This window comes from Petaurus breviceps, unplaced genomic scaffold (assembly GCF_028583685.1).
Source record: "Petaurus breviceps papuanus isolate PSGF00001 unplaced genomic scaffold, PetGlider_PUasm1.0 551, whole genome shotgun sequence".
Classification (NCBI taxonomy): domain Eukaryota; kingdom Metazoa; phylum Chordata; class Mammalia; order Diprotodontia; family Petauridae; genus Petaurus; species Petaurus breviceps.
Window position 1 is genome coordinate 34,835,892 of NW_027186372.1, and position 22,317 is coordinate 34,858,208.

At 45.7% G+C, this 22,317-nt stretch overlaps 1 protein-coding gene across 3 annotated transcripts in view; it reads left to right on the plus strand.

The window, feature by feature from the left end:
- Positions 1–22,317, plus strand: part of CAMK2A (calcium/calmodulin dependent protein kinase II alpha) — a 90,332-nt gene that overhangs the window by 8,399 nt on the left and 59,616 nt on the right. For all 3 annotated transcript variants that reach the window (XR_011171243.1, XM_069102625.1, XM_069102627.1), the window contains exons 2-4: positions 7,154–7,248; positions 14,328–14,387; positions 21,671–21,725. Coding sequence is in view for 2 of the 3 variants with exons in the window: in XM_069102625.1 (XP_068958726.1) it covers positions 7,154–7,248; positions 14,328–14,387; positions 21,671–21,725 (210 nt within the window). In the remaining variant the exon portion in view is untranslated. The remainder of the gene's footprint in view (positions 1–7,153; positions 7,249–14,327; positions 14,388–21,670; positions 21,726–22,317) is intronic.

Below are 22,317 nucleotides of genomic sequence, written 5' to 3' on the forward strand. Positions count from 1 at the left end.
TGGCTTTCTGTAATTCCCAACTAAAATCCCATATTTTACAGGAAGCCTTCCCCAAACTCTCTTAATTCCAGTGCCTTCTCTCTGTTATTTATTTCCTGTTTATCCTGAGTATAGCTTTTTATATATATATTTATTTATTGTCTCCCCCATTAAATTGTGAGTTCCTTGACATTAGGGACTGACTTCTTTTTGTATCTCCAGAGCTTAGCACAGCACCTGTTATGGAGTAGGAACTTAATAAATGTTGATTGATTGATTGATTACCTAGAAAGCTCAGGCACCTTTTCTTTGAAGGGGTCCAAAAGTATAATGGGTTGTTTGAATAGTTAATGAGTTCCTCATCAATAGAAGTAATAAAAAAGTAACCAAGTGATACCTGCTTCAGGTAGAGATTGGGGCAGATGCACTTTGGGGTCTCTTTCATATCTGAAATTCTATGATTTCAAAGGCTAGAATCTGCCCCTTCAGACCCTCTTTCTGTCCCCCATACCCCTGCACTCTAGGGCTCACTCTGCCCTCCTATCAGGCCAAGTGCCTTCATTCTGAGAGAAGAGATCTGGATCCAGGCTGGGAATGTAATTAAACTGCTAACAGTTTCCTCTGATTCATTCATTCCATTTGGTACTTAAAAGACCCAGTAATGCCGCCCCCCCACCCCAGGAGAACCACTGCTCACCTAGGCAACATGAACTTTCCACAGCCCCAAGTGCCCTAAATGATCTTTTAATTTCCAGAAGGAGGAACAGGCAGTAAGTATTATGTGTAGGAAGACTAGACAACTCTTTCCATGGTATGTTTCCAATGAAATAATGTATATAAAGTGCTATGTAAACAACTTTAAAGTGCTATGTCAATTGTAAAGGGCTCTATATGTGAACTAAAGTATTTCAGAAGTGCTAGGAAGACAACCTCCCACCCCCCACATCTCAATAGCCGTTACCGATGCTGGGAAGTCCACCATTAATAAGACTTTTCTGTAAATTAAGCGTGGTTCTTTCTAGGCTTTCCTTGAAAATGCAATTCCCTCTAGCCCTTCTGCTCCTTCTCATGCCCAAGGAATCCCTACACCTTACTCTGAGTTATAATAATAGCTTACATTTATATAAAGTATATTGGTGCATAAAGTATACTATAGACATTGTCTAATTTGATCTTCACGACAACACTGTTAGGTAATATAATTATGATTCCATTTTGCAGATGAAGAAACTCAGGTTCAGAGGGGGTGAAGTGACTTGCTTGAAGTCAATAAAGCTAGTCAGTGACAGTCAGGACTCAAACCTAGACCCTTGAATTCCAGATGGACTCCACCATTCAGCAGTAGCAGCAGCTGACCCCTCCCCTGCCCCCAACCATCACCCAAGTATGATCCAGTGAGGCCAAAATGGTTGTTGGGAATAGAGGTAAAAAGGGGGGAGGGGGCATTAAAGACAAATTCCTCTGGCTTCACCACATTGCTGACCGTTGGCCCAATCCTTCCCAGAAAGATTGTGGGCCTTATGCCGATTGACAGTCATCAGCAATCAGAACATTTCAGCTGGAAAGGATCTTTCTGTTTTATGTCCTTTTTTTTTTTTTGTAAACCATTCAAGAAAAAGCCAACAGCAGCCAAAACAAGGAATATGTTGGAACTTCTGTTGGTTCAGTGTTCTTCAGCATCAAACAAAATCTTTCATTTCCCAGGCCTTCTGTGTACCCTCTGTGTTGCTGCCGCGTTGGTGTAGGCCAGGGCTCCGGGCTGAGACAGTTCCAATACATCATGTCCCTGTGGCATCTGCCAGAGGGATGTAAACTCTCAGGGATCCTGGATTGGAGTGTAGATGCCTCCCATGGCAGAAGGAGGTGTGGCGCTAAGCAGGCTGGGGTGGCTGGAGAAGGAAAATGTCCTGTAACTGGTACTGGTTCTCTAGAGACCTGACTGATAACATTGGTTCTGCCTTTTACTGTTTGTGTGACTTTGGGCAAGTGCCTTAATCTCTTTGAGCTTGTTTCCTCATCTGTAAAATGGGCATCCTAATTATTGTCCTGACTCTTGTGGACCAGTTTGGGAAGATCAAATGGGATAACAAAGGGCCTCGAAAAGCACAAACCATTATGTACTTATGAGGGATCATTATTATTATTATTATGGTTATAAGAGAGAGTTGGATGTAATGGATTTAGGACCAGTCTTGAAAAATGGAAGGCCTGGATTCAGATCTTGCTTCTGCCTGACACTATCTGGACGAGTCCCTTAATTTCTCAGGGCCCCCAGACAACTGCCTAAGGCTAAATTACAGAGTGGTTGGTCTGCAGTCTTGGAGGGGCATTCATACATAACCGAGGTCCAGACTGCTTTGATACTTCAGGGCATCTGTGATCTCATCACTATGAGTATTCCCTGCCCTTGGCGCAGGTCCTTGTCACCCCGTGTCCTGCAATAGCCTCACTGGCTGGCCTCCTTGCCTCCTGTTTCTCTCTATTCTTGGCCATCTAGTCTTTTTAAAGAGCAAGTCTGACCATGTCAGTACTCAGTAAACTCCACTGATGCCTTATCACCTTCGGGATTGAATATAAAATCCTTTGTCATTCAAAAACCCCTATAACTTGACTGTCTCCCTACCTTCAGTCTTCTTACACCTCCCCCCTGCCCCGTCCCCCACTCTGCAATCCAGTGACAACAGACTCCCTGCTTCTCCTTGACCAAGTCACTCCATTTCCCTACTCTAGGAATTTTCATTCATTGTCTCCCAGGTATGAAATGATCTCCCTCCTCATCTCCTCTTTCTGGCCTCTGCTAAGTCTTAGCTAAAATCTCACCTTTTTACAAGAAGCCTTTCCATTTCCTCCTTAATAGCAGTGCCTTCCCTCTGTGGATTAATCCCAGTTTATACTATACATGGGCAGCTAGGTGCACAACTGGGCTGGGAGTCAGGAAGACTTGAGTACAAATCTGGCCGGAGATATTTCCAAGCTGTGTGACCCTGGGCAAGTCACTTAAGCCTCTTTGCCTTAGTTTCCTCATTTGTCAAATGATCTGAGGAAGGAAATGGCAAGCCACTCCAGTATCTTTGCCAAGAAAACCCCCCAAAAGATCCCACAGAATCTGAAATGACTGAACAAGCAACACTACACATAGCTTTTTTGTACATGGTGTCCCTCATTAGACTGCGAACTCCTTGAGATCAGGGGCTGCCTTTTACCTTTCTTTGTATTTCCTTCACTCAGCACAGAATCTGGCACAGTAGACATTTAATAAATGTTTACTGACTAACACCAGTGCAGATTGCAGTCCATCTAAACCTTCTCATCCTGTGCAATTCTCCTCCATGTCTTTCAGAGGGGTGACCTAATATACTAGAAGACTCTTAAGGTCATTAAGAAGACCCAAGCCTTTGTAATATTTCACCGTATATGGGCTCAGCACTTTTATATCCATATTTCTCTCTCACTCTCAGTATGGGATCCATCCACTTCCTTTTCTGGTCCTTCTCGATGACAATAATAAGGTTTAAGAATCAATCAAGCATTCAAACATTTATTAAGCACCAACCTACCATTTGCCAGATACAATACCAGGTACTTGAGATACAGGGACAAAAATGAAGCAGTCCTACCCTCAAAGGGTTTACATTTTATTGAGGGAAAAAACACATACACATCAAATGCATACAAAATAAACACAAATTAATTTGAGGAGGAAGGGAGGCAGTAGCCACCGGAGGCATTGGGGAAATCCTGCTCTCAGGGGAGATGTTTAAGCTCAGCTTTGAAGGAGAGGAAGGATTCTAAAGTGGGAGAGTGTTATTCCAGACACTGAGAAATGGGATGTCAAATGTGAGGAAGAAGAAGAAGGATGGACCACAGAGTATATGAACAGGAATAATGCGTGATAAGCCTGGAAAAGTAATTACTTAAATAATCAAATAGAGATGATGTATGACTTTTGTGAGGACCATGAAAAGGTGTGACAAATATGTTGTGGTTTCAGTCATGTCAGACTCTTTGTGGCCCCACCTGGGATTTCCTTGACAGAGATGCTGGAGGGATTTCCTTATTTTACAGATGAGGAAACTGAGGCAAACAGGGTTAAGTGACTTGCCCAGGATAACACAACTAGTAAATGTCTGAAGCCAGATTTGAACTCAGGATGATGAGTCTTTCTGATTCCATGTCTGCACTCTATCATTGTGTTAAACACATGGATTTTTATTAGTCTCTACCTCCCATGGAAATGCTGCTAGCTGCAGGAGGACAGGTACCGTGTGTAAGTCCAAGTCATAGTCGAAGGGTCCGATTTCCTTTAGTCCAGAGAGATCTCAGGGTCATCTGTGGAAAGAACCTTAGAGGGGGAGTCCAACAAGAGGTGCAGAGAATGTAAATTACCTTGCTAAAGCCGCCCAACTAGTAAGTAGCTGCGTTGGGATTTGAACCCTGGTTTTTGGACACCAGAGCCTGGGCTCTTTTTTAATACTGCCTTTCAGGGCATCACAACCCAGAGAGAGTTTCTCAGCTGAGCCAGAGGCGCTGAGGAGCAGGACCAGAAGTTTCTGTGGGGCAGTGTTCCTGGTGGGAGGGAATACAGATAATGCCTTTGGTGGGTGCAGTTGGCCAGTTGAGTCAGCCCTGAGTAATGGTTAATACTGAAATCCAGAAGGTACTGGTTTAGGCGACTTTATTGTTAGCAGCTCCCAACTGGAAACTTTGCACTTGGCTCCCAAGGGTACAGTCAACAGGCAGTGAGAAAGCCATTTTCTCAGTGTGAGTCCCTGGATGCCCAGGTCCTGGCCAGGCCTGTGTTCCTTCTCACAGGCCATTAACAGTTTTCCACATTCTCAGTGATGGGCCCTGTGCTCCCAGCCCATCTGTCTAGCCCCTCCTTTCTCCCACTTCCTTAGCTGGGGAACCAGGGCCATCTGGGTGGCGCCAAGTGGAAGGGATTGGAGACCAGTTATGAAAGGAACTCCTTGTTCTTTCTCTCCTGTCTTATCTGTTCCCTGCAAGGATCTGTAATCATTCTGTTCTCCCTTGCCCCAATGCCATCTGATGACATCCTCCCGCACCATACTATGGACACTGAGGGTAGTCCACCCCCCAGGGACACCATCAGGCGCTCCCAATACTCACATCTTGGCTTCAACACCATTCATGGGTCCTGGGGCAAATCACTTTGCTTGTTTGACACTCTCCTCATCTGTACAATGGGAAGAACACCGCTTTCACTATCTCTCATAGGGTTGTTGTGGAGGAGCCAAGTATAGGACTGTGAGCTAATATTAGGAATGTGTGAGTGTCTGTGTGGGCGATTAGAAAGAGCGTTGGACTTGGAGTCAAGGGACCCAGATTTGAATTCTGGCTCCAATAGCTGTGCGACCATGAGGAAGTCATTTAAACTCTTTGACTTTCAGTTACTTTATCTGTAAAATGGGGATAATAATTCCTACTTCATGGGGTTGATGTGGGTGGGGAAATCACTTGGTAAACCTTAAAGCACCACGTTATTCTATTATCATTATATGCTTTGAGCCAGGATCCAGGCTTCTTCCTCTAACACTTGCCACCCCCTCTCACCTCCCCCAGGAGGGTCTCATTCTGCTAACCTCATACTTCCCAGTACATCCCATTGAAGCTCCCCCCCCAGCCCTTGTCCTGTCCTGTCCTTTCACACACTCCCTAGCCACCAGCCCCCTCTCCCCCACACCCCCAGCCATCTGCTCCTTTCCCATACAAGAGCAGGCTGAGTTGTCTGTGCTGTTTTCAGAGATTTTTCTGCTGCTTCTCAGGCTGCTTCGGAGACAATTCTGTAAATATGCCTTTGAAACAGCAACAAAAACAAAAGAAAGAAAATAAAAGTGAGAAAACCTAGGCTTGAAATCTAGCTCTGTCTCTGACAGTGTGGAGGCAATTATTCCTCACTGGGCCTCAGTTTCCTCATCTACAAAATGGGGTACTTGGATTTGATATGCTTCATAGGCTCTAAGCATTTTTATAGCTTTAAATCTCTGTGACTTAAGTAGCAAAGGTAGAATTTGAGCCCAGGATCTAAGATCTAATTGTCTTTCTGCTATATCCTGCATTGCTTTTTCTTCCTTTTATCCTTCTATTTTTCCTACTTCCCCCCTTTCCCTCCCTTCCTTTTTCCCTTCCTTCTTTTCTTCTCTCTCTTCCCTCCCTCCCTCTCTTCCTTCTTTCTTTCCCCTCTCCTTTCCTCCTTCTCTCCATTCTCTTTCTTCCCCCCTCCTTTTCTTCCTTATTTCCCTCTGTCCTCTTTCCCTTTCTCTCTCCATGTCTCCCTCCCTTCCTCTCTCCATATCTCCCTCTCTTCATTCCTCCATCCCTCCCTTCCTTCACTCTTTCCTTCCTTTCTTCCTTCCCAAGTTTAGTGCTAAAAGGGACCTTCTAGGCCATTCAGTCCCATTTATGCTCCATCTCATAGATGAGGAGCTAGAATTCAGAGGATTTGCCTAACATCACACAGGCGGCGAGTGGCAGAATCAGGATTGGAACCCAAGTCTTTTGATTGTAAAGCCAGCATTCTTTCCATTGTACCAGTCTGGGACCACTCTGGCCCCTAGCTCTTCTTATTTTTGTAGAGTGGAGTTCTGGAGAAGTTCCAGGGAAAGAAGCCTTGTGAATCGATAGCTAGTATTTATATAACACTAGAAGGTTTACAAAGCAATCCCCTTCAGCTCTAATCCTGTGAGCCTATGATCTTAATTAGACTGTAAGCTCCCCAACCGTGGAGACTATGGTTTGACAGCATGGTAGGTTGGAAGAAGTACTGAGCTGTATTGTCAGTAGCCCTGGGTTATAGTCTCATGTCTGCACTAACTCACTGTGTGGCCTTGGACAAATCCTTTCCTCTCTGGGGAAGTCAGTTTCCCTATCTGTAAAATGAAAGCATTTGTGCTAATAATCTCTATGGAGTCTTTTAGTTCTCACATTTTTAAGAGGCTTGCCTTTATATTTTAGGGTGCTCTGAGCCCTTGTCCCTATCCCCGAACTCCCACACCTCGGTGGCCCTGTTCCCTTGCAGGGCCATGCTCTCCTCCCTCCTGGCTCAGAGTGAGGCCTCTCCCCCTCTCCAGCACTTGTCCATGTACTATTACTGCTGGCTAGAGCTCTGCTTCTGGACCCTCATTTTCTTTTGGCTTTTTTTCTCCCTCCTCCCCAGGGGTGCCTTTTCCATCGTTAGAAGGTGTGTGAAAGTATTAGCTGGTCAAGAGTATGCAGCCAAGATTATCAACACGAAGAAACTCTCAGCCCGAGGTAAGTGACTTGACTCTGGGTTTCTCCTTCCATCCTGGGATCCTTCTTTGCCTTTTCCCACCTCTATACCCCATTCCCCAGCAACTGAGCTTGGTTCAAGGTCAGGCCCTGAGAAGAACTCTGGGGGAAGGAAGAGAAATGGCCTTCCCTCTGCCTTTCTTCTGAGCTTCTAATTCTTTGTTCTATGGTTGGCCCTGAATTTGGAGTCAGAGGACCTGGTTTTGGATCCTGGCTCTCTGCCATTTACTAGCTGTGTGACCTTGGGAAAAATCACCTAACCTTCCTGGGCTTTGACTTTCTTCTTTATAAAAGGATTTTAGACCACATGTCCTTCTTTCAGTCTCCTTCCAGCTCCAAATCCTTTGATTTGACAAATTTCTATTTGCACTTTGGAATCATACCATTGCTTCTTTCTGAAGGATGCGGATACTAAAGGCTGCAGTTGATCTGACATGCTGTGGGTTTTTTGGGGCTAACATATGCTTCTACTTTTAGCTAAGTCTATAGGTAAAGAAGTGGCTTTGTAGACATTCTTTAGAATGTCTTTGAAGATCTTAAACTCAGGTACATAGAGACCCAAGGTAAAAAAAACGGCCCTCTTTTCTGCCTCTTATTTCAATCCTTGAGACAGTTATAAGTGCAGGACCTTCTATTTTCCCCTATGAAATTTCATCAGAGCTATCATGGCACAGTGGATACGTTGTTAGATTTGGAGCCAGGAAAGACTGAATTCAAACCCGTGTCTCATATCTAATGGCTGTGTGACCCTGGCTAAGTGATTTAATCTTTTTTATTTTTGCTTTTTGGAGGGCAATTGGGATTAAGTGACTTGCCCAAGGTCACACAGCTAGTTTTTGTGTTAAGTGTCTGAGGCTGGATTTGAACTCAGGTCCTCCTGACTCCAGGGTCGATGCTCTACTCACTGCACCACCTAGCTGCCCCTAAGTCATTTAATCTTGTTGAGTCATAGGCAACTTCCTAATATTTATTCAATCTCAGGAGCATTTATTTAACACTCACCATATTCAAGGCACTGTGCTAGGCACTCAGGATACAAAAACAAAACCAAATATGTGACCTTGACCCTAAGGAGGATATGTTCTCTTGGGAAGGTGAATGTTCCACATTTAGAACCAAGAACATATATAACAATCTGTGGAGGGAGAAAGTAAAAACCAGGGGGATCAGGAAAGACTTCTTATAAGAGGTGGCACCTGAGCTGAACCTTGAAGAAAGCCAGGGATTCTAACAGGTGGAGGTAAGGAGTGAGTGCATTCCAGGTGTTCCAGGCATGGGTGGGGGGAACCACATGCAGAAGAGTGGAGATGGGAGATGAACGCCAAGCTGGAAAGCAATGAACAGTTTGATTTGACTGGAATTTGTCTACTAAGTTAATGGATGAGTTAAAATACTCATTGATGGAAGAATTTCTCATGCCGCTGAAACCTTAACATATCAATGTAAATGTCATCATGTTAGATTTGAGTTAACATTTTGGACTATCAAAAGGGTAATCATAGTAGTCAGATTTGCAGTTGCTGGTACATGACTTCCTTATCTTTCAGTCTTTCTTGTACGTGAATGGATGTCTGCTTAAAGTAACGCATTTTATGAATGCCAATGCTCACATTGATATAGCATTTTAGGTTTTTGAAATCATTGTGTGTTACTATCTCCATTTTACAGATGAAGAAACAGGCTCAGAGGGATAATGGGACTTGCCAAGGGTCACATCACTAATAGGTATCAGAGGCGGGATTCAAGCCCAGGCCTCTTCTGACACCAGGCCCAACACTCTTCTCACTACTCTAGGTTAGCTCTCTAAGTTAATGCAGGGTACAAGACCATCCCAGCCCATTGCCTTCCAGTCTCATGCTCTCCTTACTCTTTTTTATGATCTTCCAGAATTAATACCAATGGCCCGAAGGGCTCTATGTCAGCTAATCTGGAAGAATCACTTCCTCCCCTGCTCTACCATCATCGTAGACCTGTTTGGGATTATCATAGACTGGGAATGGTTCAGTTCTGCTTCTGCCTGCACCTGTAAAATGCTAACATTTGGCATCTTCCCAATTTTATCTAGTTTCCTTGGAATCTTAATCTGATGTCAGTCAGGTTAGCCAGAGCCAGGCACCAGATGCCCCTGACAGCCACACCTGACTCAGACAAAGGTCTTGATTCCACCCTCTCTCAGAAACTCTCCAATCTCTCCCAGGACCTGACAGCCCATCTCTTCCCCTGGTCCAAGACTCATTGGGGAGGATATCCACAAGTCTCTGCATTACAAGGATCCCTCCAGTTAGGACTACCTGCAATTAGAAATGTGACTGGATGTGTCTTACCGGGGGGGTGGTCCAGGGCCTGAGGCAAGTGACAAAGAAGGACTGTGTTGGGCTAGATTCCTGCTCCTCACAATGCTTGCCCCAATCCCCTTGCAGACCTGCTTATGAAGGGGGCAGTTCTGTTGTCCCTTTCTGTGTCCCTATGATGAAACAGAAGCCTTTGGATCAACACTGAGCCTGTCTTCCCACCTACCCTGGGCAGTACTTGACTCAGCCTGTATGTCTTCTTGTGTTGGGCAGAGCATAAAATCCAGTAGATTATTTCTAGGATCAGAAGAGCTAATGTTTGCATATCTCTTTAAAGTTTGCTAAACATGCTAAACATTTATATATATATATATATATATATATATATATATATATATATATATATATATATATATATACATATAAAATCTCATTTGATCTTCACAAAAACCCTCCGAGGAAAGTGCTATTTTTATTCCTATTTTGCAGATGAAGAAATTAAGACACAGCTATAGATTAAGAAACTTGTCCAGGATCCCACACACACTAGTAAGTGGCTGAGACAGGATTTGAACTCAAGTCTTCCTGACTTCAACTCTCGCACACTCTTCACTGTGCAAACTGCCCCATGGGTAGCTGAGAGTTCTAGTCACTGAGGTGATGTGACTTTCGATATGCCCATTTCCCCTACATGTCTTTCAGTTGTTTTTTCAGTCATGTCTGACTCTGTGACCCCATTTGGGGTTTTCTTGGCAAAGGTACTGGAGTGGTTTGCCATTTCCTTCTCCAGCTCATTTTACAGATGAAGAAACTGAGGTGAACAGAGGTTGAATGTGTTGCCCAGGGTCATCCGGCTAGTAAGTGTCTGAGGCTGGATTTAAATTCAGGTCTTCCAGATTCCAGGCTTGGGGCTCTATCCAGTGTATCACCTACTGACTGAGCCCCACTGCCTTCAAGCCCCCAGGCCTCCTTAGAGCTCAGACTTCCAGCCCCAAAGAGGCTTAGTACAATTTCTCTGAGCAAATTTTTCTGCTGACTATTCAAGCACTGGCATCAACTAAAATAAAAAGTTTTTTGCTTCTTACTCCAGGGAGTCTTTGGAATAGTTCCAGGCATCCCTGGCTCTCTGGGGAATCTGTTCCTGGGTCCTGGATCAGAAGAGCAGGATATATAGGATTCATATATATAGCAGGATATAGGATTCAGAGCAGAAGGCAACCTGAGAAATCTTGTCCAGTGACTTTATTTTACAGATAAGGAAACTGAGGCTCAAAGATACCAGGGACTTCCCCTGAAATCACACAGTAAATAAGCAGAAAAGTCAAGATTTGAACCCAGGTATTCTCACTCCAAATCTAGTTCTTTCTCCTATGTATGTTTATTACCTTTTATGTCAGTGTGAGGAGGAAGGAGGTGTGGAAGGTTACAAGGTCATTGTGGGAGGTGGTGGTGATGGTAATGGCTGTGCCTGGCTCCTGGTTTTCATCTGTGTTTGGGAATGGGGTTGGAGAGTGGTTGGTTTCCTTGGCACTCAGCCATTCTATAGAACAAGGAAGCCTCTGTGACCAAAATCCCAGGCCTTAACAAGCAATGGAACTTATCAGCTTAATATCTCTGCTACAGCTCCTTTACTTTCTCCGTGCAGTTCTGTGAAGATTATAGCCAAAAACCATGTGCAGGAATGTTATATCAATGGGGTTCCAAAAATAAATTATAGTTCATCCAAAAATGTGAGTTGCTAGTCAGAGGAGAGATTTCCAAGTGGTGCCCAAGAAGTAGGACTTCCAAGTGGGGCCCAGGCATCTCACAATGCTTTAGTGGGCTTACTTTTTAACTTTGGCACTCAGGTAAGACCCATTTGAAGGAATGGGAAGAAGGAAATGGGGATATGAGAAAGGACATTTCTCTCTGCTTCTATTTTCCTGTTTTGTTTTTATCTCCCAAGTCACTGGGCTTCAGTTTTCTCATTTGTAAAATAAGACTTTTGGGTAAGATCTCCCTAGGCCTTTCTGACTTTTAGATCCTAGGATGTTTCTATTCTGATTGGGCGGGGAATTGGGCAGTACCTGGGTCCTGGTCCTGGATCTACAGATAATTTGCTGCCTGATCAAAGACAAGGAATGGACTGGATTGCTCTTCCAGTAGTGAAGCCTTTAACTCTGTGGCTCTATAAGTTAACAAGGGAGAGAAAGAGGGGCATAGCAGATAGAAAGCTAGCCTTCAAATCAGGAAGACCTGAGTTCAAGTCCTGATCATGAAATATACTGGCCATATGACCTTGGGCAAATCAAATCAATTAACCTTTGAGCACTCCAGATGACTCCCTTGTTGAGTTGGTACCAATCTACATTGGCAAAGGGAATTTCTCTGATAGAAGTTCCCTACATCAATGAAATATAAATGTAAAATAGCTCATATAATACATTAAAATTAATCCAGTGCCTTCCTAATGACAAGTCTGTGAGGGAAGAACTATAGCTTTTCCTATCTAAGTTTTACAGATGGGGAAACTGAAACTCTGAAAGGATCAAGGTCGCTCAGGTTCATGGAGCTAGTAAAAGTGAGAAGCAGGATTTGAATTCAGGTTTTATTCAGAGTGTAGCACTCTATCTAGCACCATGTTGCCTTGAAACAGAGGATGAATTTGCAGATACTGATAATCTCTTGCAGTCTTGGCAGAGCTATTTCCTATTTAACCAAGCAAAGTAGACTAGGCCTGGAGCTGTATGAAATCTGGTCAAGTTTGAAAGACATCAGGCAATAGGCATTAAATAAAAATGGGAAGGAAAATGGACCCAGGCAGGGGGCATGATGCTTTCAAAAGAAGAATATTAAAACTGCCAGGAAAACGTGACTGTGTGTGTTCTCTGCTGCCACCCCTCTTCCCACCCTCCCCCCACAGTGAAAATCCTTTCTAGCTAACTCCTTCCTCAGGGACTGAGGAGGTAAGTAAATTGTCTTTCTTCCTGCAGAGATTCCCTGCTCACTATGCCCTCACTCCATCAACACTTGGTGGCTCTTGGGTTGGCCCATGTCTTTTGCTACACTCTTTTCCTTTTTCTAGGAAGTAACTTCTCTTGATGAAGGGGATGAAGAAAGGTCAAGAATTTTCCAGTTCCTTTCTAAATAGCCCCTCCTGGCAGCTAGAAAGTTTAGTTGGGAAGCAGCTGTAATTGGTAGAAAAGCAACATGTTAGTTTTGATCTGCGGTTCTCCAGAATTCTGAGAGGTGTGGGTGGGGCTGGAAATTGAGGCTTGGGTCTGGACTGGGGGGGACAGGCTTTGAGGAGCTGATGAAATGAAACTTATTTTATACTATTCCTTTCCTCTACATTCCAGCCAGACCCAATTACTCACTATCTCCGATCTCATCCTGACCTCTGGTCTTTCTGCATTTTCTTGCACTATTTCTCATGCCTGAAATGGATTCTTGCAACTTCTGTCTCCTTCTTTTTTTGAAATCCCCCCTTCTCCTTTTAGTCCCCACTCTGGTGCCATTTCCTCCAAAAAGCCTACCTATCCTTCCCTCCCAGATGAAAGCTGTTTTTCCCTCTTTAAATTTCCTCTAGTGCATTCTCCCCCATTCTGCCCTTTGCACTTATCCACGATTGCATGATTGGGGACCAGCCCCATACTCACCTTTGTGCCAAGACTAGATAGCTAGAAGTTGGAGCCTTTAGAAAAAGGAACAAAACCATCAGAGTTCTCCTTCCCTCACTAGAAAGATTAGGGGAAGGAGAAAAGATGTTGTGGGTAGTGGTTTCACCAAGGGCAGGGTAGCTGGGGCTTGCCACAAGGTTCACCAATTGGGTACCTGCGGCCTTGTGTCTTATACTAGGACATTTTGTACTCTAAGTCTGTCCTTGTCTCCTTTGCCCTAAATAAATAATCTCAAGGAAGGAGAGGCCCAGGGCCAGGAGCTATGATCTAGAACTACTTTCCTTGAACTTTTCTTTTAAAAAAAAAGATACGCAGGTCTGACCACAGAGCTGGGACAGTGTGTGTGGTATATACTGGAGGCAGGTTTCCCTCTTTCTCCTGTGTGGCCGCTAGCCCTGGTTTCAGAGAAATCCAATTCCTCTAATTTCCCAGAGGCCTGGGCTTGGACACAAGCCCTTCTTTCTCCTTAATTCACCTAGGACCCAGGTAGGGTTTTCCGGTAGGATTTCCCAAGTGGTGGCCAAGAATGAGTAAAACAAACTTCCTACCACAGGTGTCTCATCCTAAACCCTTCCTAATTTGGCCATAGAGATCTTCTAGCCTCCTGAGTTTACTAGTCCTGTGTCCATCTAGCCAGAATTCAGACTTGGCCTTGCCATGGTAAGATAACCTGCCAAGACCTGGCCTCATCAGCACCAAGAAGCTTAGGGCTGTTAGAGAAACCTTGGTAAGTATGATTGTAGTCTGGTTTCAAGAGACGGCCTCTTTCCTTTGCAATCTTTGGTTGATGCCCTTGCAGAATATCTACTTCCTTAGAACATCAAGGCTAGAAGGGACCTTAGGACAGGGTCTGAGAGAGCTGGAGGGTCCTTAGAATGGATTATGGAATATCAGAGCTTAGAAGGGACTCCAGAGAGAAACTAATGACTCAAATCCCTCTTGTTTACCTATGAGAACATGTCCTCTCTCCTTTCCCATAGTGAAGCAGGGAGTTTAGGGGTTCAGAGGGGGAGATGAAGGGACTGCTCCATCTTTGGGAGGAAAAATCCACCTTGCTCCCCCACCCACCGTCCAACCCGACAGTCCTGACCTGGAATTCCTTGTGTTTCAGATCATCAGAAGCTGGAGCGAGAGGCCCGTATCTGCCGCCTGCTGAAGCATCCAAACATTGGTAAGAGAATCTGCCCTTCCTCTCTCCCCACCAAGGGCAGGGGTGACTGAGAGGGCCTGCACTTGTGGGTAAGAGGATCAGGAACGGGGCAGGAGTGGGGTGCCAGTGGGTGGTGAGGATGGGGCTTGTGTCTCCTGGTATTGTATGTGGTGACTCCTGGACGGAGTGGGGCGGGGGGGATGAAGAGGTAATTTTGGACTCTTTGGAGGGGGAAGGTAAGGGACTGGTGGCGGTGGAGGGCAGCAACATTCCTTAAGAAGCAGCTGGGGGTGGGGGTGGGGAGGGGGGGGGAAAGAGAAGGCCTTTTCCGCCCAGCCTACGCCTGCCGGCAGCCTCCTTCAGAAAAGCTGTTTCAGGAAAACTCCTGAAGCTCCGAGAAAGATTAAAATAGTCCCCAAAGGGAAAAAAAATCCCCAGTGTACCCCCCCTTAACCCCCACACACAACAAACCCACCAACAGTGATGCTGAGTCAATCTGTCACCCACCCCCGCAAGCACCCAGCACCCCCTCCCCATCCCAGCTCTGCAGCAAGCCCCCAGTCCCCAAGGGGAAGCACAAAGAGGCTGTGGAAGGGCAGGGTGGTTCCTTCTCTGGGGAAGGTAGGTTACTTGAAGTGGCAAGCCCATGTAGACTGGCCTCACAGACCTGGAATGGGAGCACTGGCAAGAACAGGCCCCTCTCAAGTCCACTCAAGGTTGAAAACTCCCAAATTGTTATTGCTGGCCTTGCCTCAGGCAGATGGGTTTGTGGAGAGGACTCTGGTACTGGCCCCTGAGGTATGACTTGGGCCTTAGGACCTCAGAGCAAGTTAGGGATAAAGGTGGGGCTGTATAGCCCCCAAACACAACACCCAAAGCTAATTACAGCAGGATCATCTAGGTGGGTCCAGAGGAAGGTGAAGATAAAGCCTCCATGGTTCTCTCCACCTGACTTGTGACTTGGAGTCAAATCTCCATCTCTGCCAATTACCTGGTCTCAACCTTAAAACAAGGTATCTGTCACTGGCTCCTAACAGTTCTCTCCTTTCTTGGCCTTGAGCTGTCTGGGACGGAAGGTTTTCCTGCTGCCCAGCCCATCCTTTCCCTGTGCAACTTTTTCCCCATTTGTTCTCCAAATCTGAGGCAACCCTGAGGTAGATAGAAGCAGTGTTGAATAGTGCATAGAGTCCTTGGCTTGGAGTCAAGAACATCTGGGTTCAAAACCTGCCTCGAACAATAGATGTGTTATCCCTGGGCATATTAGTTAATAATCTCTTTGTATCTCAGTTTTCTCACTTGTAAAATGAGGGAATTGGATTCTATGGCCTCTAAAGGCCCTTTCCAGATCTAAATCTATGTTCTTATGAGATGTCAAAATAATAAAAGCTAGCATTTATAGGCTGCTTTAAGATTTACAAACTGCTTTATGTAAATAAATTCACATTTGATTTTCACAACAACCCTGTGAGATAGGTGCTATTCTTATCCTCATTTTATAGATGAGGAAACTGAGTCTGAGTGATTTGCCTGGCCCTACAGTAACAGAGCTAAGTATGAGGCAGGATTTTTTTTTGGGGGGGGAGGCCAGTCGGGGGTGTCAATCGGGGTTAAGTGACTTGCCCAGAGTTACGCAGCTAGTAAATGCTTGAAGTCAAATTTGAACTAAGGTCCTCCTGACTCCAGGGTGGCCACTGTGCCACCAAGCTGCCCTGAGGCAGGATCTGAACTCAGGTGTTCCTGGTTCCAAGTCCAGCATTCTGGACATCATGCCACCTAGCTACCACAACTGACACCTGGGACCTTCTGGACAAAGTTCTTCTTCTTTGGTGCTACTCAAGGCCTGGGGTAAAAAATGAACTTCCAAGAATAGGAAAGAGAAATCCTACCGCCTCTACCCTCCCCATCCTTTACGGCCACGGCCTTTCTTCTCCTCTTGGTCTCTGAGATTCCAACTTAGCCAGGATCCTGTCAAGGCTTGATACTTGTCTGGCAGCTCGATTGTCAGGCAACGTGGAGACTTGTACAAAGGATGATCTGAGTTCAAATCCTAGCCTCTCTCAGCCTCAGTTTCCTCATTGGTAAAATGGGGATAATAAAACCGTTTACCTCACAGGACTGGTGAGAGGATCAAACTACATTCTTTACAGGCTTCAAAGCCTCTATCAATGTCAGCCCATTAGTATCATTAGTCACTAAGCCCCCAGTATTTCAGCCAGCGCTGCCTGGGGCCTGTATCAGCCTTGCCCACCGCCCTGTCAGATTGTAGCTCCCCTCCATGCTGCTGACTTAGTCCCTGTCTCCTCCCAGTTTCCTTCTCTTCTATTGTGGTCCCTACTCTCCTAATCCAGTCACTCATTCAAAAGATATTTATGGGGCTGGGGGCGTGGTGTAGGAGGGGACACTGGGCAAAGTGCTATAGGGGAAAGGCCCAAGATGAATAAGAGTTTCTATCCTCAGTAAACTAGCTTCCCTAAGGGAGAACAAAACCAGCACTAGTGAGAGGCTCTGCTAAGGTCATGGGTAGAAAGCACTTTGAACACCTGAAGGTGCTGTACGAATGTGAGTTACTATCATCATTAGACTGGTCACCGGGCCAGTGATGACGTAATTCCCCAAGCTTTCTACAGTATTCCTGCTGAGCCCAAACAATGCTTTTGGAGCATTGCAAATGCCAATGTACTGGCAAATGTTTAACAACCGGGCTCTCCAGAAAGAAAGGAAAAAAGTAGGCACAAACAGACTTTTAAGTCTAATTTGCATCATTAACGGTCTCTTCTCACTTTCTTAAGTCTAGACAATCGACAAAGCAAAAAGTCAAGCCCTGATTTATAGGCAGTGCTGGTTTCTGAGGTGTGAGTGCTTATGTTGACAGTTTAACAACTGGTTCTCACAAGTCTGTTGGAGCTGGCTTCCTGGCGAAAACACAAAACTAAGCTGCAAGGTAGAATGAGAGACGGATGGAAGGAGGAATATCACGGGACATAGGGATTGACAGATCTCACCTCTTTGGGGGAATCAGGAAATAATAGCAGTTTATGTTTATATAGAACCTCCAGCTTTACCGGAACCCTACTCTGAGAAGTAACTGCCATTATTACCTCCTATTTACACATGAGGAAACTGAGGCTCAGAGTTGTTTAGTGGGAACAGCATTTATTAAGCTCTTACTATCTGCCAGGTACTGTGCTAAATGCTTTGCAGATGTCTCATTTGATCCCTCACAACAACTGTGAGGTGGGTAAGCTATTATTATTCCCATTTTACGCAGAAGAGACTGAAGCAGCTAGACATGAAGTGACTTGCCCAGGGTCACACAGCTACTAGTGTCTGAATTTCAGCAAAGGTCTTCCTGCCTCCAGACCCAGGGCACTACCCTTTTTGTAGGAGGTGGCATTTGAGCTGGACAGAGCGTCAATAGGTGGAGAGAAAGATAGGAAAGAATCACAGTGAATCATTGCATGAAAAAAGGAGAGTCAGGAAAGCATAGGATATGTTTGGGGGCACAGTATACAGTAGAATTTTTCTGGGGTGAGCATAGAGCATATGCTGGGTATCCCAAAGGTCTTAGTGCAATTTAAAGCTTCATGAACTAAGACTTTTGGGATACTCGGTATAGAGGAACAATATGCCACGAAGCTAGAAAGATTGACTGGAGTCAGATATTTAAAGCTTTGAACACCAGGTTGAGAAGTTGGACGAACTTCATTCAGTAGCCAATAGGGAGCCGCTGAAGGCTTTTTGAATAGGGAACTGATGTGGTCTGCCCTGGGTCTTTAGAAGATTCATCTGGCAGGAAAACTGGATGGGGAGGAGAGGAGACAGGAAGCTTAGTTATGAGGTTATTTCTATAGTCTGTGCAAGAAGCGATTGAGGCAAGGAGAGAAAAGGACAGATAAAAAAGAAACAAGGAGAAGATAAAATTGCTTGGGGAGAGGAAGACAAATATGACTGAGTATCATTTGAGCCTGGGTAACTGGGGGCGTGGAGATGGAGCCCAGAAGGGTTGCAGTGTTTGAGGGTGACAACGCCATCAGCTATTTATACCCAGAATGCACTTCCACCTCCTTTTATCCCCCCTCCCCCTTCCCTGCTGCTTGGAGACTGGGGAGTGAGGACAGCTTCCTGAAGCCACACAAACAGCAGAGGAGGGGTAAGAGGGAAGAGACCAGGGCCATGAGCACATTTTCTTGGGGGAGGGGGAATAGAGCAGGTTACCTAACAGGGATGGAATTGGACAGGAGGTTCCTGGGTTGGGACAGTTGTTGTGGGTCCCCTTTCTTCTGAAAAGGTTCAGACCTTCCAGCTATGCTTACTCTGACCAACTTAGAAGGTAGCATGCATTCCCCAGATGTGGGGAAGAAGAGAAGGAAGTGGGATGGTGAGGTCCAAATTCTACCAATTCCAAAATTCCAACCAGGAATCTCCCCAGCAAATCCCGTCTCTGATTCTTACTATCTATGTGACCTTGGACAAGTCGCTTAACCTGCCTGGGCCTCAATTTCCTCATCTAAAAAGTACGAGGGATGGATGATCTGACTTCTGAGATCCCTTATGGCTCAAATCTATGATTTTACGGGTTCAAATACCAACTCTACCTCTTACTACCTTTGGGATTTTGAGCAATTTTGAGGCCTCAGTTACCTTGTGAGTAGAATAAAGGAGATTGGATTAGATTCCCTCTAAGGTCTCTCAACTTGAACTCCATAAACCTCTGGAGAATCTTAAGAGCCTTGGAGTTGGAAGCAAGTCTTAGAAGGTATCTCCCCAAGTTCCCACGTCTCTGCTCCCCCCACCCACCCAGTGCAGGAATCTGGGCGGTTTATAATACCATAAATATCATGCTTAAATTTCATGATTTCATCAGTGTGGGTGCATTCACCACTGAGGTAGGTTCCGACCCCTCCCTGTTTAGGAGTAAATGCTTCAGGAGTGCTGTAACCCACACTAAAAGCCCTGAGGAGCGGAGGAATTTTCCCGGTTCCCTGGTCATGAACCTCACCAAACTTAGCTGAAGGTTGGTATCTGGAGAAGAGGCCCATAGTCCAGCCCTGAGCCCACACTTGAGATCTTTCCAGTTTGTTTTCCCTCTGCCTGGCAGTGAGAGCTGGCGTGGGCTATGGAAAACATGCTATGGCTGGAATAAGAGGGCCTCGATTTAAATTCCAGCTTTGCTCTTTCTTTTTCTGGGCCTCAGTTTCCTCATCTGTAAAGTGAAGGGGTAGGACTGGTTGACGTCTAAAGTCTTGTACAGTTCTAAATCTATAGCCTGTGATACTCATGAGTATGGAAGGCCATGGAAGGGCCTTTGAGAACTGAGGATCTCCCCCTGCCCCATACCACCATGAAGCCTCTGAGGAGGGTTTTAATGAAGGCATTGGGTGACAGGATCTGATATAGACCTGGAAGGGACCTCAGAGGCCATCTAGTTCAACTCCCTCACTTTACAGATGAGGACACTGAGGCCCATAAGTGATTTTTCCCAAGGTCACAAGGAGAGTAAATAGCGGAGCCTGGATTAAATTCCAGGACCTCTGACTCCAAATCCATCACTCATGCGTGGAGAGGAGCTTTTCACTGATGCCCTATTAGGCACTTAGCCTGGCTTCTTCCTAGCTGTTTGACTTGGGCAAATCACCTCACCTGTAAAATGAGGGTATTGAACTTAATGACCTCTAAGTTTCCTTCCGGCTCTAAACCTACGAGCCTATGATATTTAAGGTGCCTTCAACCTATTCTATCTGTGATCCTGTGTGGTGCTGTCTTTCATGAATGGGGCCCAATGGGGGATGCTGAGTGTTGAATCTCCAGAATTGGGGAGTGGTTCGTGGTGGTAAAATGGATAGAGTGCTGGCCTGGATTCACAAAGACCTGAGTTCAAATCCAGCTCCGACACTTCCTAGTTCTGTGACCTTGGGCAAATCACTTCAGCATCTTTTCCAAATGGTGAAAAATGACTGAACAACAGTAAGATGATTTCTTTCCATCTGCCCCCCCCCCCTACACACACACATACACACAGAGTACAAACACTTCTGCCTTGTGCTCCTTGCTGTGACCAAGGAGTGGGGCAAATCCACCTTGCTCCAGAACGTGTAAGCTGGGAGAGCACAGACAAATCTCAGCCCCCCTAAGTCTCGGTTGCTTGTCTCTAAGGCATACCGCCTACCTCACAAGGTTGTTGTGGGGAAAGTACTTTGTAAACTTTGAGGCACTAAAGAAAGGTAAACTTGGGGTGGCTAGGTGGCTCAGTGAATAGGACACCAGCCCTGGAGTCAGGAAGACCTGAGTTCAAATCCGGCCTCAGACACTTAACACAAAACTAGCTGTGTGACCTCGGGCAAGTCACTTAACCCCAATTGCCCTACCTTCCCCCCTCCAAAAAAAAATAAAAAAAAAGAAAGGTAAACTCTTACTAGGATTAGCCTCCCCTTGTTTTTCTGGGGTTCTGTGTCCCCTCCTATCACAAAGCGCCCTCCGGGAATCCACGACTTGGCACCCAGACCTCTGGGCTTCACAGGAGCAAAGAGTGCAGGGAGGAATTGTGGGCCCCAGGGGGCCCTGTGGGCAGCCACCTCAGCAGAGGAGAACACTTTTTCTTAGGGGAGGGATAATAGAGCTGGTTTCCTACAAGGCATGGAATTGGATTGGAGGGACCTGGGTTAGATAAGAAGCTGACGGGTATTGTGAGTCCCCCTCCTTCTGAGAGGGTTCAGGGTTTCCAGCTCAAGGAGCCAGCAGCATGTGTTCCCAGCCTCAACTGAAAGCTTTGTGGAAGGCCTGGCTTGCAGCCCCTTGCCCTTCTGTGTCTAGCACTGCGTCATGGAGAAACCCAAATCTTGGCTCTGTTCTCTCTACTCCAGTGTTCATCTGTGCTGCATCAGATGGTTTCTTGCTCTCTAACATCAGATCTCAGCCCTCCCTCCCTCAGATCCAATTCACTTGCAAGTGATGGCATTATTTTCCTGATGTGGTCCTCTTCAAGAGCAAAGGATAAACAACAGCAATGAAATTGGTTCCAGCACAATTTCCACAGTCTCGTGTTGTTTCTGACCTCGATCCTATCCCTTCCTTCTTTTCTGGACCCACAGGGGGATATGCTTATGCTAAATAATACCTATGGTTTTTAATTTTTTTTTAATTTGAGGGAGGATGAGGGGGAAAGACGAAGAGGGAAAGGACAAAACAGGGGAGGTGGAGGAAGGGGGCTTGTGGTTGTGTGTAAGTATTTGTAAAGCATTTATCCTGGTCCCTGGCACATAGTAGGCATTATTAATAAATGCTTGTTACCTTCTCCCTTTCTGCAGTCCGCCTCCATGACAGCATATCAGAAGAGGGGCATCACTACCTGATATTTGATCTGTAAGTACCAACCAGAATCCTTTGCTGTTGTTCACTGGTGCCAGTCCTAGGCTGGGCAGGGCAGTGGGCATGGCCAACACCGTATAGACAGGGAAGGAGGTGGCAGGACCAGGCAGGGTGGGGTAAGCTGGCCTTTTATGCATCTAGGACCCTGAGGGGCTGAGAAGTCTTCCTGAGAGTAGACCTAAGGGTTCTTTTATGAGGAAATGAGGGTCAGAGAGGTTGTGACTTGCCTATGGTCACACAACTAGTAATGATTGGGGCAAGGTGGATTTGCTCAGCTTCTGGCTTCTTGGGGCAACAAGAGCTATAAAGCTAATTGTGGATCAGTTGTCTCTGTGTTCCATGCCCCTCTCTGCTTCTATATGGGGAGATGTGTGTGTGTGTGTGTGTGTGTGTGTGTGTGTGAGAGAGAGAGAGAGAGAGAGAGAGAGAGAGAGAGAGAGAGAGATAGACAGACAGACAGAGACAGAGAGAGAAGAGAGAAAAAGAGAGACAGAGAAAGAGAGATACAGAGAGACAGACAGACAGAGACAGAGATGAGAGAGAAAAAGAGAAACAGAGACAGAGAGAGAGAAGAGAGATAGACAGA